This window comes from Molossus molossus, unplaced genomic scaffold (genome assembly GCF_014108415.1).
Source record: "Molossus molossus isolate mMolMol1 unplaced genomic scaffold, mMolMol1.p scaffold_m16_p_20, whole genome shotgun sequence".
Taxonomy (NCBI): Eukaryota; Metazoa; Chordata; class Mammalia; order Chiroptera; family Molossidae; genus Molossus; species Molossus molossus.
In genome coordinates, this window is record NW_023425356.1 from 9,657,640 (window position 1) to 9,675,150 (window position 17,511).

The 17,511-nt window shown below is 44.2% G+C and overlaps 1 protein-coding gene across 2 annotated transcripts in view; it reads right to left on the reverse strand.

Annotated features, from left to right (window-relative positions):
• SORT1 (sortilin 1) overlaps positions 1–17,511 on the reverse strand; it is a 78,826-nt gene that overhangs the window by 4,555 nt on the left and 56,760 nt on the right. For both annotated transcript variants that reach the window (XM_036272423.1, XM_036272424.1), the window contains 8 exons: positions 16,460–16,562; positions 15,692–15,860; positions 14,680–14,870; positions 12,377–12,566; positions 8,317–8,433; positions 2,041–2,149; positions 561–667; positions 161–284 (listed from right to left, as the gene is read on the reverse strand). In XM_036272423.1, the coding sequence (XP_036128316.1) occupies positions 161–284; positions 561–667; positions 2,041–2,149; positions 8,317–8,433; positions 12,377–12,566; positions 14,680–14,870; positions 15,692–15,860; positions 16,460–16,562 (1,110 nt within the window). The remainder of the gene's footprint in view (positions 1–160; positions 285–560; positions 668–2,040; positions 2,150–8,316; positions 8,434–12,376; positions 12,567–14,679; positions 14,871–15,691; positions 15,861–16,459; positions 16,563–17,511) is intronic.

Here is a 17,511-nt window from a genome sequence, read left to right on the forward strand (position 1 = left end):
TGAAAGCAATTAACTTGTTTCTGGCTGAGTCTACAGTCATTAAGTTTCTGCTTCCAGCTTATACCCTCATTTGCCTCTCATATCTTGATTGTGCATAGGAAAAAAAAATCACTTTTTTTTTTTTACTTCTGGATCATCCCTCAAGAAGAAATAGTCTCACCTCATCTGAATCATCATGATAACCACTTTTATTAGTGTGTGAGGCTGTGTCCAAAGTGTCCACACCATCCACACCATTGGCCTCTGCATGCTGCTGTAGCACAGAGTACCGATGCACCAGGAACCTGCGGAGAGAAACCGCCATTAACCCAGACGTGGTAAGGAGGGGTGTATTTCTTATAGGACTCAGGATTTTCCAAGTTTTATACACTCAGGGAATGAGTCACACATACAAGAAGCACTGCCATAGTTGGCATATGGAAAAATACAAGATCTGAGAAGATTTGGGCCTGATGCTTCAGGAACATCACTTCTTTTATTAAGGGCAGACTCAACCATATGTCCTTGGCTGATTTTCTGGTTTGACTGCAACACCTCTGATTGACTGCCATGTTCCTTACCTTCCCCCACAGACGTATTTCTTCACAATGAGCACTCCTGCTATGACTGTGACCAGCATCAATCCCACAGTGGCCAGGATAATTGGAACAGAATTTGACTTGAAATTCTTGACAAATTAAAACACAAACACAACATTTCAGGTGTGCATATTCTAAAACTGAATTCAAATAGGTTGCTGATTCCCCTCATTCCTCTGAGTGATCTGCGGTTTCTAAGCACTTCATGATGTTACTCTTCCAACCCCCAAATGAACCATCTCAGGACGATGAACCAGGAGAATATCATAGCTGGCAGAGGGTCACCAGAACATCCACTGCCTTGAAGCTGTCAGAATGAACTCAGCGATTTCAATGTCGAAATTACATTGGAGGTCTTGGCAACTTCCTAGATCAAATGGCAATTGTAACTGTTCCCCACTACTACTGCTGCTAAGTCTTAGAGCCTCGAAGGGTGGAGCAGGAAAGGGAGATGATGACAGTGGGCTGAATGAGTCTAGAACAGGGTCATCAGCTGGAAAGAAGCTGTGCCAATGCTATCACGCAGGGCATCATATGACACCAAGGTTTCTTATTTAATTTTTGGTATGTTTTTACAAATAAGCTTTTTCATATCATTGTTTGAGTGTGACCTACCTGCTTCTGGGTGGGAGATAGGGAGTGTGTGTTTTCAATGTATCCAAGAGGAGGCGGAGCTGGATTCTGGGACAAGTTGTGTCCCTGTGGGCGGGAGTCCTGTGCAATCACACACACAAACACTCTGAGGACAGCCACCAGGAGTGCAGGGCGGAGCGCAGAGGAGGACCTTGCCCCCTGACAAGTACACACACCCACACATTCTTCTCCCACTGCCTTCTTCACCCTGCCCCTTGTCAGGCTCTCATCCCTTAGAGTTAGAGAGGAGGGGACTGCAGTTTGTCCACCTCTCATTTTACAGATTAGGAAACTGGGGCACATAGTTTACTGCCCCAAGTCTCACTGCTGGTCCAGTGCTGCTTTATCGAGGTTTCTTCTTTACCATACTCCCAAATCCCAGCCAGACAGTTCTGTACTACAGACCTGTAGTTAGGCCCATAACTTGCTTCTAAATCAAAAACAGCCCATTATTACCACAGTTTAGTTTTGCATTGTGAACACACCTAGCATGACTTGGCATAGAGATCCACCCTATTTATGGTCCTTTGCTCTTCTTTTCCACACATGTAAAACTCCAGCCCTTTACAGCCCAACGTCGTGAGTCTTTCTCCTAAATGACCCTGAGTCTCAGAAATTTCAACTCTTCACAGAATACTATTTTTTGCCCCAACAAAAAACTTTTCAGTAGATGAGCTTATCCCTGGTTAACATGACCCCTCCTTCATTCTCACACTTTCCTGCGCAAAGGGAAGCCTGATGGGAGTAGTCTGGCCACCTTGCATTCCTGACTATTCCTGGTAGAATACGAAATCCCACTTGTATCTAAACCACACTGACTTTAACATACCTGCTTTTCTGGACTCAAAAAGCTGCTTGTGCATTTCTTTTTCAAGTCTTTTACTTCTCGAACTGGATTCACTCCACCTTGGCATTTGTCTCCTGGAATTTTCCGGTACCTGAAAGGCAGAGAAAATTTGTTAACAGAATGCAAGAATTTATTGCCTGGATTCTTGCCTACTTCTTGAAAACAAGATTTGAAAAGCTTCTCATCCAGGACTTCTGGTCAAGATGGCGGGTAGATAAAGGCAGTATCTCCTCCTCCCACAACCACATCAAAATGACAACTAAACTACAGCACAACCATCATTCACAACTGCCTAAAGACTTCCGGTCAAGATGGCGGGTAGGTAAACCCGGTATCGCGTCCTCCCACAATCACATCAAAGTTACAACTAAACTACAGAACAACCATCATTCAAAACCGCCTGGAATCAAGCCGAATGGAAGTCCTACAACTACGGAATTAAAGCAGCAGCCACATCCAGACTGGTAGGAGGGGCGGAGGCAGATGGGCTGGTCCCACCCCCACGTGTGGTGGATAAAAATCAGGAGGCTCCCGCGGCTGGGAAGGTCCTCCCTGAGGACTGAGGGGTCCCCGTCCCACACAAGGTGCCCCGCTCAGGGTTCCAGTGCCAGGAAGAGAATCCCCATAACTTCTGGCTGGAAAAACCAGCGGGAACTGAGGCTCAGAGAAGCTGACAGAGCTGGAGCCCCAGGCAGCTCCTTAACGGGCCCACGCACGGACTTATTGGACTCTCTCCCTCTAAGCTTGGAGGGGAGGCAGCTCGAGGGGCACCAGAGACATACAGGAAAGAACTGAGCTGTTTTGGCACTGGAGCGAGGGTTGGAGAGGGGGCTTTCTCCTGGACAAACGTGCTGTAAGAGGCCTTTGTTCCTTTGGTGAGCCCTTCCCGGGGACGGCAGACAGCTGCCATATCTGGGACTCCAGCAACCTGGCTCACACTGGTAGCCCCGCCCTGGTGACTCCCTGAGGCCCCGCCCCACCCCATCCAACTTTCAAGCCCACCCAAGCTGTTGCCACTTGCTTAACAAAAGGATTGGCCTGTCTTGGATCCTGCTTCAGGTTTTTCCTAAATTCTTTCAAACGAGCAGCATCTGGTCTCAGCGAGCCCCATACCTCTCATTAAGTAGTACAATGAAACAAACACAGGGAGGCAGCCAAAATGAGGAGACAAAGAAACAGGTCCCAAATGAAAGAACAGAACAAAACCCCAATAAAAGAACTAGCCCACAGTCAAATGTCCAAAATAAAAAGAATTAAACGATTTGGGTAAATGGCCCACAGTCAGTGTCGGGAAAAAAAAAAAAGAACTAAGTGAAATGGAGATACGCAACCTAACAGTTACTGAGTTCAAAATACTGCTTATAAGGATGTTCAATGAACTTAGTGAGAACCTCAGTGAACTTAGGGAGGGCCTCAAGAGCATAAAAAAGGACCAGTCAGAAATCATGGATACACAGTTAGAATTGAAGGAGGCATTAACTGAAATAAAGAATAATTTACACAGCTTCAATAATAGAGTACATAAATCCAAGGAGCAAACCATCAATTTGGAATATAAGGAAGCAAAAAATGCCCAATCAGAACAGCAAAAAGAAAAAAGAATCCAAAAAAATGAGGATAGTGTAAGGAGCCTCTGGGACAACTTCAAGCGTGCCAACATTCACATCTTGGGGGTGCCGGAAGGAGAAGAGAGAGAACAAGAAATTGAAAACCTGTTTGAAACAATAATGGCAGAAAACTTTCCTAACTTGGTGAAGGAAACAGACATACAAGTCCAGGAAGCACAGAGAGTCCCAAACAAGATGAATCCCAAGAGGCCCACACCAAGACACATCATCATCAAAATGCAAAAGGTTCAAGACAGAGAGAGAATCTCAAAAGCAGCAAGAGAAAAGCAGCTAGTTACCTACAAGGGAGTTCCCATTAGGCTGTCAGCTGATTTCTCAAAAGAAACTCTACAGGCCAGAAGGGAGTGGCAAGAAATATTCAGAGTGATGAAAAGCAAGAACCTACAACCAAGATTACTCTATCCTGCAAACCTGTCATTTAGAATCGATGGACATATAAAAACTTTCCCAGACAAGAAAAAGTTAAAGGAGTTCATCACCACCAAACCGTTATTATATGAAATGATGAAGGGTCTTTTTGAAGAAAAAGATAAAATATATGAACAAACAAAATGGCAATGAATACATATCTATCAACAATGGAATCTACAAACAAAATGAACAGGTAGAACAGAAACATTCTCATAGATACAGAGAACATTTTGTTGGTTGCCAGTTGGGAGGGGAGTTGGGGGAATGGGTGAAAAAGGTGAAGGGATTAAGAAGTACAAATTCATTGCTAGACTGACAAACCTCAAAGGGAAAGGGGTTGGGGGGTGGAAAGAAATAAACCAAAGAACTTATACGCATAACCAATGGACACAGACAACAGTGTGGGAAAAGGTGGGAGGGGGGCGGGAGTGGGGAGGAGGGGATCAATGGGGGAAAAATGTGGAACATCTGTAATACATTTTACATCCAACAATAAAGATTTTTTTTAAAAATTAAAATAAAAAAAAAAAGAACTGCCTAAAATAGAGCTGAATGGAAGTCCTACAACTACAAAATTAAAGAAACACCAAGACTGGTAGGAGGGGCAGAGGTGGATGGACTGGGCCCACACCCAGGTGTGGTAGATAAAAATCAGGAGGGCACCTCGGCTGGGAAGGTCCTCCCTGAGGAGTGAGGGGTCCCCATCCCACATCAGGCACCCAGCTCAGGGTTCCAGTGCCAGGAAGAGAAGTCCCCATAACTTCTGGTTGTAAAAACCAGCGGAAACTGAGGCCGAGGGAGGCTGAGCCTTCTGGAGCCCCAGGTAGCTCCTCTTAAAGGGCCCAGGCACGAACTTACTCGAACTTGCTCCCTCTGAGCTTGGAGGGGAGGGAGGTTGCTTAAAAGGCACCAGAGACATACAGGAAAGATCTGAGCTGTCTGGCCTCGGGAAGAGGGCTGGAAAGGCAGCTTTCTTGCTGGCAGAGGCCTTTGTTCCTTTGGTGAGCGCTTCCCTGGGGCAGCTCTGACCCCAGCAACCTGGCTCACACTGTTTGCCCCGCCCTGGTGATTCCCTGAGGCCCTGCCCCATCCAACTTTTGGGCCCACCCAAGCTGTTGCCAGTGGCTTTACCATTGGCCTGTCTTTGATCCTACTTCAGATTTTCCTAAAATCTGTCAAACAAGTAGCATATGGCCTCATCGAGCTCCATATCTCCCATTAAGTGGCCCCAGGCCTGGGACTAGAAGCAGCCAGCCTTGGTTTACAACTTGGATTTTCCTGGACACCTCCAAGCCCAGCATAAGAGGCAGCCACTGGCAGATGACCTTGTAGTTTATGCCAGGTAGCCCCGGATAGAGCACAGGCAGTGGATGACCTTGCCCCAGAGCTAGAACACCCAGGGGACAGCTTCAGACCACATGGAAGCACCACCACCCACCACCTCCACAAGTGACACACTCAATGAGGGGACTCAGAGCCCTGCTGAAGTAAGTCTTGCTCTGTGTGGTGGGCCCCTGCACAGCTGATTCTCCAAGGTAGTCAGAGGTCGGTGGTCAGTGAGCACAGCCAGTCCTTGCAGCTAATCAGCCTGAGTAAATCTCTCCCATTGATGTGCCAACAGCAATCAAGACTCAATGACAACAGAAGGGTGTACAGTCCACACTAGGGGTGCACCTAGAGGGCCCAGGTGGGTGACCAGGGCAGCTGTGCCACTGAATCCTACAGGACACCTACAATATCAAGCCACCCTAGGAAGCCTAGGAGACATTGCAACTCTGCCTAATACATAGAAACAATCACAGGGAAGTAGCCAAAATGAGGAGACAAAGAAACATGTCCCAGATGAAGGAAAAGAACAAAACTCCAGGAAAAGAACTAAACAAAATGGAGATAAGCAATCAGTCAGATGCAGAGTTCAAAACACTGGTTATAAGGATGCTCAAGGAACTTAGTGAGACATTCAAGGAACTGAAGGAGACCTCCAAGGAACTTAGTGAGAACATCAACAACATGAAAAAGAACCAGTCGGAAATGAAGGATGCACTAACAGAAATAAAGAATAATTTACAGGGAATCAATAGTAGAGCAGGTAAAGCCCAAAAGCAAACCATCAATTTTAAATATAAGGAAGCTGCCCCGGCCAGTCTTGCTCAATGGTTAGAGCATCGGCCCAAGGACCAGAGAGATCTGGGTTCGGTTCCCGCTAAGGGCACATACCACAGTTACAGTTTGTCCCCGGCCCCGGTTGGGGTTGTGTGGGTGGCAGCCACTTGATGTGTCTCTCTCGCATTGATGTTTCTCTCTCTCTCTTCATCCCTCTCTCCCTCCCACTCTATCTGAAGATAAATGCAAAAATATCCTCAGGTGAGGATAGAAAAAAAAAAAGTGTCAGCCCGTGAACCAGTGAAATATAAGGAAGCAAAAAACACCCAATCAGAACAGCAAAAAGAAAAAAGAATCTAAAAAATTAGGAGAGTATAAGGAGCCTCTGGGACAACTTCAAACATATCAACATTCGCATCATAGGGATATCAGAAGGAGAAGAGCGTGAGCAAGAAATTGAAAACCTATTTGAAAAAATAATAACAGAAAACTTCCCTAATTTGCTGAAGGAAACAGACATACAAGTCTAGGAAGCATAGAGAGTCTCAAACAAGATGAACCCAAAAAGGTCCACACCAAGGCATATCATCATCAAAATGCCAAAGGTTAAAGACAAAGAGAGAATCTTTTTTTTTTTTAAATTTTATTCTTATCCTCACCCAAGGACACTTTTGCATTCATCTTTAGATAGAGCGAGAGGGAGAGAGGGAGGAAGAAAGAGAGAAACATTCATGTCAGAGAGACACATCGACTAGTTGCCTCCCACACGAACCCAACTAGGGTGGGGACAAACTGCAAGCGAGGTACGTGCCCTTAGCGGGAACCAAACCCAGGTCTCTCTGGACCACAGGCCGATGCTCTAACCACTGAGCAAACCAGCCAGGGCCAAAGAGAGAATCTTAAAAGCAGCAGGAGAAAAGCAGTTTGTTACCTACAATGGAGCTCCCATAAGACTGTCAGCTGATTTCTCAAAAAAAAAACACAACATAACTTTGCAGGCCAGAAAGGAGTGGCAAGAGATATTCAAGGTGATGAAAAGCAACAACCTACAACCAAGAGTACTCTACCCTACAAAGCTATCATTTAGAATCAATGGACATATCAAGAGCTTCCCAGACAAGAAAAAGCTAAAGGAGTTCATCACCACCAAACCAGTATTATATGAAATTGAAAGGGTCTTCTTGAAGGAGAACAACAATAAAAATATGAGCAATAAAATGACAATTAATACATATCTATCAACAATTGAATCTATAAACAAAATGAGCAAGCAGAACAGAAACAGACTCATAGGTACAGAGAACTTTTTGTTGCTTGCCAGATGGGCGGGGGCTGGAGGGATGGGTGAAAAGATGAAGGAATTAAGAAGTACAAATTAGTTGTTAGACTGATGAACCTCAAAGGGAAGGGGGGAGGGAGGGAGGAATGAGATGAACCAAAGAACCTCTATGCACATATGCATAACCAGAACACTGACAATAGTGTGGAGAAGGCAGGAGAGGGGTGGGACTGGAAAGGAGGGAGTCAATGGGGTAAAAGGGGGGGATATCTGTAATACATTCAACAATAAAGAGAAGTTAAAAAAAGAAAGAAAGAAAGAAAAACTTCTCATCCTTATACCTAATCTTTCAGGCATGGGGGGAGATCCAAAGGGATGTGTTGGGGATATTTTGTGTATTTTCAGGCTTCAACAGAGCAAGCATGCCCGGCCTTGCTGCAGGGACATGCGTGCCTTTCTGCCGTTAGAGACTGTGCCAGGAACTGTGATCCAGGAAAGCATGTTAACACAGAGTTCGGAAATCAGAGGGGAAGAATATACAGGGAGGAAGGCAATGAGGCGCCTCTGGAGCTACTCTAATATGATGGCTATTTGCATTTAAATTAATTGAAATCAATTCAGGTCCTCAGTCTCACTAGTGTCAATAGCCACACAGGGCTAGTGGCTACCATACTGGACACAGTACATCATAGAACATTTCCACCATCACAGAAAGTTCTATTAGATAGTATTTTCTAGAGTACCCTAAAACACTGAGCATCTCTCTGTGTGGAGAAAAGCAGCTTTTCACTCTGAACAAGGGTGATTCATCTATCACCAAGGAGAAATGCCACTCACCCATTTGTTGTCAGGTGCTCCTCTCTGCCATACAGACAGAACTCTAGGTCATGGCCCTTCAGTTCTGGCTGTTCCACACATTTGGAGTCATTTTCTGGACGGAAGTAGCCAAAATCACTGTAAGAGTCCACAAATGAAGTATCTTTTAAAGTTGCTGAAAGACATTAACTGACTATTATTGAAGGTTTTTGTGGGGCAGTGGGTGGTTAATATTCTAGTCTTGGGTTGCCAGATAGCTCAGGAAGGCCTGTGGCATCTATAAAGTCCGTTTAGGAAAACAGACATAGAGAGGGTTTAACTGGGGGAAAATAGCTATGGATCGGGCCTGGTGGACTTTGGACTAGTAGCTGGAAGTACCAAGGCTGGGAGTTCTGCACAGATCGCAGGCTCCAGATAGGGAATGCCTGAAGCCTGCATGGAGTAGGGACTCATGCAACTAAGACAGAGCTAAACTTAGCAATTCTTTTATTTACCTACAAATAAACTCATTATTACATTATTTGGAGGAATACCATGGGGTATGTGCAAACCTTTCCTGCCTTACCCACTTTTGACCCTCTTAACTTCTTAGACGGTCCTTGCAGCCAATGTGTATGCCCTGATGTGCCCTCCATTCTGTGTCATTTCTCCATAGCACCACACATCTGCTCTCTTTTCTGTTTTCCCCAAAGAAATAACACTGCCTCCTCTCTGAGCTCACCTCCTGCAAGAGAATCCTTGGCCTCATCCTTCCCACTGCCCTGGGGCCTTGCTTTATTGACAGTGTGGGAGGAACCATCAGTCCTACTCACCTTGTGGCTTCTCCTTAGCCTGCACTTGTCCTCTCCCTTCACCCTAATCTGCCTTATTGGCCAAATTCCTTTTAAAAATATTTTTCACTTGTTCTATTTTACTCATTTACTCTTAATTCTGTGCATTTTGATTTCAACCCCCCTCTGCAACCTTGAAAATGAATGTCCGAGACTTCCCCCTCCACCACTGCACCAAGGGCTTGCTCACTAGTCATCCAACCCACTGAACCCTCTCCAGCCTCATTCACCTTGACCACCTGACACACCACTATGCTCCTACCCACCTCTACACTGTAAAACTACTCGTCTGTTTCTCTTTTCACTAAGGGCTCTTCTCTCCTCCTAACCCATTAATGCAGATGTTTTCCATGGTTCTATAGCTCATTCTCTTATTTTGTATCTCCTCTCTGTTGCAACAAAAACTTCCAGGTTTTACCTCTCTTGAGCTCTAATCCTCCAGTTCCAAATAACTGCTGGACATCACCACCTAAATTATCTGCCAGCAGAACCTCAAATAAATAAAATGTTCCAAACACATCATCTTTTCTCCTTCATGCCAGCCTTTCTTATCATTTCCTTAGGTTGTCCATGACGCTACTTTCCTTCCCCAATATGAACCCTATTCACTTTTTGTTTTTGTTTTTATCCTCACCCGAGGACATTTTTCCATTTTTTGTTCAGACAGAGTGGGAGGGAAAGAGAGAGAGAAACATCGACGTGAAAGGGACACATTGAGTGGCTGCCATCCGCACAACTCAACCAGGGCCGGGGACAAACTGCAACTGAGGTACATGCCCTTAGGGGGAACCGAACCCGGGTCTTTCTGGACCACACAGGCCAATGCTCTAACTGCTGAGCCAAACCGGCCAGGGCCCTATTCACTTTTTTATCATGATTATTGTGACTTTCTCTCATGACCCATTTTCCAGCATACCCTTCCCAATCACACTCACACTTGTCCACTGGCTTTAATGACCTGCTTCTTCCCAGATGAAGAGGGTCAAATCCTACCACTTGTCAGGGCTCAGCTCAAATGCCACCTACTCAGCAAAGCCTCCTTCGACCCACACCTCCTTTCAGCTCTAGCTGGACAGTGTCTTCCCTCCCCAAATCCCTGAGACACTTGCTATCTTCTGTTTCACAACATAATTATGTGAATCTTACCCAGAAAGTCCACAACAAACCTTCTGTTTTCACTCTGCACTGCCCTGTACACAGCAAATACTCCAGTCCTCGGGCCGATGCTGTAACCACTGAGCCAAACCAGCCAGGGCATACACAGCAAATACTCAATGAATGCTTGAGGGATATAGAGATGCCGCTTATACATTAAGGTTTTTCTGACAAATATTTAGGGGAGAGGGTAGGGAGAACAAAAGATGTAGAGGACACCACTCAAGAACAAGGGAAAATTTCTGGGAGAGTACCATTCCCACTCACATATGCACGTTTCTCAAGCACATGTGGTAGAGTATGGGCTCTAGGGCTCAACTGCCAGGTCCACATCCCAGCTCCACCACTTCCCGGATGAGTGACTGTGGGCAAGTCAGTCATAACCTCTCTATACTTTCTTTCACTTCTTCCCTTTGTGAAATGGAAATGACAATACCCACCTCATAGGGCTGCTGAGGTTAAGTGTAAAATTGCTCAAGCCAGTGCCTAGTACAGTTAGTACTCAAATAATGCCAGCTGCTATCATTACTACTATACAATGATCAAATATAATATGCCCTCAAGGAGTCTAGAGTGTAGTGGTGGAGGCAAGCCTACACATAATGATTAAAACACAGTAAATGCTGTGATAGGGGTTCTGTGGGAGCCTAAAGGAGGGAAAACTGGGCAAGGCTTTAAAGAAGTGATATCTGACCCTGGCCGGTTTGGCTCAGCAGTTAGAGCATTGGCCCGAGGACTGAAGAATCTCAGGTTCAATTCCCAGTCAGGGACGCGTGCCTGGGTTGCAGGTTTGATCCCAAGCCTGGGTGGGGGTTGTATGGGAAGAAACCAATTGATGTGTCTCTCTCACATTGATGTTTCTCTGTGTTCTCCCTCTCTCCCTTCCACTCTGTCTGGAAAGCAATGGCAGAATATCCTCAGGTGAGAATTAAAAGAAAAAAAAAAAAAAGAGATAATATCTGAACTAAGCACTAAAAGCCAAACGGGAATCCACCAGGTTTAGCGGTCAAACGGGGAATGTGGAAAGACTTTCAGGCAGGTGAAGCAGTGTGTCCAATGGCTCAGAGCTCTGAAGAAGCACAGCATGTCTGGAAACCAGGAGAAACTCAGTAATGAAGAGCCAGCCCTTAAGAGTTTCACAGGATCAACAAGCTCTAGCCCTACTGTAACAAAACTAAGTGATCTGAGTGATAGTTTCCCTGTGGAAAAGAGAGAGAAAGCCCCCTGGCCATTCCAGAGACAGATATAAGTCACACAGGAGGACCCAAACGGGGTCAGACTTGGGTTTTCTTGGTCCTGTATTCTGTCATTTGTGGTCTGAAAGAATATGACATGTGAAGACACGACTATCTGCCTGCCTTCTTTTCTAAATCCTTCACTTCCTGTTAGTATCTTTTGCAGGTAATGAATTCCATAAGATTACTACCTGTGATCTGAAGCAGTCCCTCTTATTTGCCTTAAGTTATCTTGCTTAGGCTACCTAGGGACTCTCTTGCCCTTAAAAAATCAAACTAACCCCAGGCCAACCACATAACTGATCCTTAAGTCTGGATGGTCCTGAACTCTTGCTTGACCTTGATGGCACACAGGGACCATAAATATACTACTGTCACCTTGTGTCTCAGGACAGAACCACTTTTTCTGCATTCAGTCTTGCAAATGACCCAAAATCTAAGTGCCTTACCTGCTGAACTCAGGCTGTCAGGCTGTTTGCTAAAGTCCAATGTCCTCTTGGCTCCTGTACCACTTCCCTTGGTGTTTTTATCCTATCACCTCCTCTTCTCTCTTTTTTTACATTCTCGTCCTCCTTATATGCTTCCCTCCTTCCTATCATGGCCAAGTCAGGATTTCTGGGGGCTGCTGCTGGTTCTGCTCAATAATTAACTGTCCAATATGATAATATTGTCTGTCCAATTATTAACAACTTTGGTTCCCTTTCTCTTTGCCTCAGTTTCCTCAAGAAGCAGCAATTCTCTGCTCTTGAGGAAGAAGGGAAAGAAAAGGGTTGAAATATCTTTCAGTTCTATAAGACAATTGTGTTCCACCTCCTCTAGCATAGGAAAGGGGGCTGACAGGGATCTGAGGGATGCTGATACCAGAGGAAGTCCTCCAGGGAGCACAGACAGACAGACGGCTGCTTAGTCACTACATAGTCCCGGCCATTCTGACAGACGGATGACTTGCGGAGCCGTAGAAACTGTTCTTTATAGCCTAAAATGCAGCCATCTCCATAATCTCCAGGGTCTGTGGAGTGAGCCAGCCATATGGTATAGTCCTTCTCTTCACCTAAAGGAAAGACAGGTTGTTCAGGTAACTACATGGCACATAACCCACCTACATGAGGACGCTGCCAGATGATAAGAGGAATAAGGAAAGAAAGCGTGGGGATGTCTGACTGAACCCATTGCTTCATTATGGAACTGTGAACCAAAGTTAATTGGTTGGAGCCCACTAGTAATTTGCATTTCCTCATACCAAAGGATGATTATTTGCATCTCACCCCTCATTTGAGTATTAGGAAGACCCTTATTTGTTTTGAAGTGGGGAGATGGATAGAGGATCTCTAGGGTTTCTTCCAAACTGAGAGGCTGCTGGCTGTATGTCTTGTGCACCTGTGCCCTCAGTCAGCAGTAACTGTCAGAGGTCAGCAACTAGATGTTATCCTTTAGGACAAGACACCAATGAGCAAAAGCATAGGTTCAGTTTCACTATGGGTTAGTTTGCTTCCAACAGAAGGGAAAACATTCTCTTTCTAGACTTTTAACTCTAGTCAACTGTATATCAAATGAAGACTGCTGATGACAGTTAACCTGGCTTAGTATGTTGTATTATCCACTCCTGGAAAAATGACTCAGGCTATGGCCTAAAGACTGTGGATCCAGTTTTTATCCTTCGGGGTAAGAAGATCAGCACTAAGTCTATTAAAAAGCAGGTGCTTAACAATTTTGTAATGACGTTAAACTTGAGGGATAACTGTGGAGCTGCCTGCTGAAAGGAAAACGCATAAGCCAGCTCCATTATAGCCTACTTAATGAATTTAGATAATGGTGACTCTCCAGTATTAAATCATATTTAAATATCTTTTTAAAAAAAAATTTTTTTTCCCTTTATTGATTTGAGAGAGAGAGGAAGTGAGAGGGAGAGAGATATAGAAACATCGATGAGAGAGAACATTGACTCCTGCACACCCCCCACTGATGATCAGACCCACAACCTGGGCACGTGTCCTGACCGGGAATTGAACCAGCGACATTTTGGTGCATGGGTTGACGCTCAACCACTGAGTCACACTGGCTGGACTTAAATATCTTATAGAAAAATAAGGTCCAAATGACAGCTTCCTCCAGGAGTCACTGAATTAACATTCTGAGGAAGTGGACCTGTAATATAGTCTAATATTAGGACCAAAATTCAACCAAAGTGTCTTGAATCTTTAAGTCTTTTATCATATAATGCCAACAAATACTACAGATTACAGCATGGTTACCTTCTCCAGTTTTTCTTTTCCCCTCCATATTTTTTAGTACAATGTCAGCATCTTTGGTATTAGGGCTTGGGTGTGCTTGTGATTCTTTAGAAATACCTTGCAATTACCATTTTAACTCCTTTTCTGGGCCTTGAACATGCCTTGTAATTTGAAGTCACGGAACTCTGAAATGGTCAGTGTGGGTTCCACACCTGCCCAGTAGCCATTCTAGAGCTTCACCTGTGAGTGGCATTCAAGCCAAGATTCTTGGCATGAAAACTTCCTCAGTTCAACATTTTGATAAGTCACACACACAATCAATTGGAACATGCTTGCAATACACTTTTCTCTCAAGTTTCCTCTATAGTTCTGCTGTAATCAGGGATTTAAACCCTCAAATGTTAAGAAGTAATTTTAGACAAACACAAGCATGCACTATCCTTACAAGCAGAAACAGTGTCATAAAATGTTCCAGAGATCTAATAGTGCAAAGCTATACTCTCCTATATGACAGCTGTAGCTATATGTGGCTGAATTGAAACTTACTTTGAGGACAAGTGTAAGATACACACCAGATTTTGAGACTTAAAAGAAAAAGAAAGTAAAATATTTCACTGATAATTTTTAATACTGCTTACATGTTGAAATGATAATATTTTAGATATATTAGTTATATTATTAAAATTACTTTCACCTCTTTTATTTTTGTAATGTAGCTGACAGAATGATTTAAGTTATATTTGTGGCCCTTGTTTTATTTTTCTTGGACAGTGCTTGTCCAAATTCCACTGCCTGATTACCCCACAAGGAATATCTTTCCATCCTCTTTCTTACGCATTTTCTTCTTCCAGTGAAAAGAAATTAAACTGAATTGGCTCTTTAGAAAAATGGGCTTACAAGTTTCTGGTAGAAAAGGTCAAAGGAGACACTCACAGTTCCTTTTAAGGATATCTTTAAAATCGATGGTGTAGGAGACCCACCGGCGAGTCAGGAAAGATTCTATGAAACCCCAGATGCTGATGTTCATGGACTTCGCTCCAGGTTCTGAAGCAAGGCCGGTAAAGTAGATGGGCTCCTTGGTGAATGTGTAGGTTTGCCAGCACTGACCTTCGTCTGTGGAGAACCTGAAACCCCAGTGAGAAAAACATCATGATAGAGGATCAACATTTATGGGACTATCAGGAAACCACTCTGCTGTTAGGTCCCAAACCAAAGAACCTTCATGTTTAGGTGATGGCTTACTGACTGACAATTATATCAATTTTTTCTTAAAATTTTTTCAAAACTGATTTTTAGAGAGGAAAGAGAGGAAGAGGGGGGAACATCGATGTGAGAGAAACATCAACTGGTTGCCTCCTGCACGACTCCGACCATGGCCGGGGATGAACCGCAACCAAGGTATGTGCCTTTGACTGGAATCGAACTTGCAACTCTTTGGTCCACAGCCAACGCTCTAACCGCTGAACAACATTGGCCAGGGCCAATTATATCAATTGTGAATGCCTATAGTTAACAAGGTAGGAAAAGGGATTCATTCAGAGAGTGTGGGAAAAAATGCTTTTATAAACATTCTTTCAAAGGAAAGAGAAAATAGTGACCCATGTAAGAATGGGCTTCCCAATCAACAGACAGAAATTATTTTATATGAACTTTTACTCAAGGAGTCATTCTCAATCCAGAATGTTCAGACACTTCCAAAATATTCTTGTGGAGAGAAAGAATATTTTTAAAGTGACAAAAAGTATTAACTAAAGAGAGTCAGAGAAAAAAGCAAGCCATTTAATCTGAGTTGCTCTAAATGCAATCCCTTTAAGAACCTTCCCTACAGTTGTGCAGAATGCACAAATTTAAATCAGGCATCTGTAACTTCCCCACAACAAACTGAAACATTTCCCACAACTGCCCTCTATGCAGAAAGTGTGGGTGGAGCTGAGCTCATGCATACTTAATCACATTGATAGGAAGGCTGCTATGCTCAATGGCCACAATGATGCCTCCAGAATCCAGGATGGTGTAATAGTGGGGTCCTTCCAGCATCTTCGCCCAGGAGTAACCGCCATCATCTGAGATGTACACATCTGGGATCATCACTGAGATGGCATCCCCCACGCTACCTGCAACACAATCCACCAGCTCAGCACAGATCAGCCATGAAACAGGATTTACTGCTAGAGGCTCATTTTGAGTAAATTTATTTCCCATCATGCCTCTTGTCATAGAAAAAAGGCCAATGAAAATTTGGGAAAGGGGGAAGTCATGTTATTCTCTCTGATGGGAGCCTATGAAACACCTAAGTATCATTATCACACAAGAAATCCTACAAACAATGGTAAAAGCTGTGTTTGGCGGTTTTCTTTTCTTTTCTTCTTTTTTTAATCCTCACCCGAGAACATTTTTTCATCTTTTGTTCAGATAGAGTGGGAGGGAGAGAGAGGAAGACAGAGAGAGAAACATCGATGTGAAAGAAACACATCAAGTGGCTGTCTTCCACATGACCCAACCAGGGCCGGGGACAAATTGCAACCAAGGTATGTGCCCTTAGCGGGAACCGAACCCGGGTCTCTCTGGACCGAGGCCAATGCTCTAACCGCTGAGCCAAACCGGCCAGGGTTCAGCGGTTTTCTTATAGGGTGAATAAGTCTGAGTTTCAGTGTGCTCAGCTACTTCTTTCCAAGGAGGGGAGGGAAGGAAAGAGGAGGGGAGGGCCCCTTACCATGGGCGATGACTATGCCCACGGCATTTGGCTCTGAAAGGGGGACCACTGGAACGTTTAGTTTCTGGGAGATGCTGTAGGAAGCATGAATATGAAGACTGCACTGTGAAAAGAAACCAAAGCTTAGATTAAAACCAAAGGCATAATTTTTACTCATCTCACAGAGCCTTCTAATAAACCTAACCCAGACCTCAGTGGGATACTCTATTTAAAAAAAAATTATGATGATAAAACACATATGACATAAAAATTACCATCTTAACCACTTTTAAGTGTACAGTTCAATAGTGTTAAGTACATTTACACTGTTGTGCAACCACTACCATCATCCTTCTCTGGAACTTTTACATCCTGCAAAACTGAAACTCTGTACCCATTAAACTGTAACTCCCTACTCCTCCCCCCTCCCTTCCAGCCCTAGGCAAACCACCATTCTACTTTCTTTTCTTTTTATCCTTACTCAAGGACATTTTTCCATATTTTGTTCAGATATAGTGGGAGGGAGAGAGAGAGAAACATCGACGTGAAAGGGACACATCGAGTGGTTGCCACCCGCACGACCCAACCAGGGCCGGGGACAAACTGCAACCGAGGTACGTGCACTTAGTGGGAACTGAACCCGGGTATCTCTGTACCGCAGGCCGACGCTCTAACCGCTGAGCCAAACCGGCCAGTGCCACCATTCTACTTTCTGTCTCTATGAATTTGACTACTCTTGGTACCTCATGTAAGTAGAACCACAGCATATTTGTCTTTTTGTGTCTTGCTTATCTCACTTAGCATAATGTCCTCAAGGTTCATCCATGTTGTAGCATGTATCAGAATTTCCTGCCTTTTTAAGGCTGAATAATATTCCATTGTAAGTGTACACTACATTTTGCTTATCTAGTCACCTGTCAATAGACATCTGGATTGTGTCCATCTTTTGCCTATTGTGAGTAATGCTGCTATGAACATGGGTGTGCAAATATCTCTTTGAGGCCCTCTGTTCAATTCTTTTGGATATATATCCAGAGGTGGAATTACTGGAGCATATGGTAGTTCTATGTTTA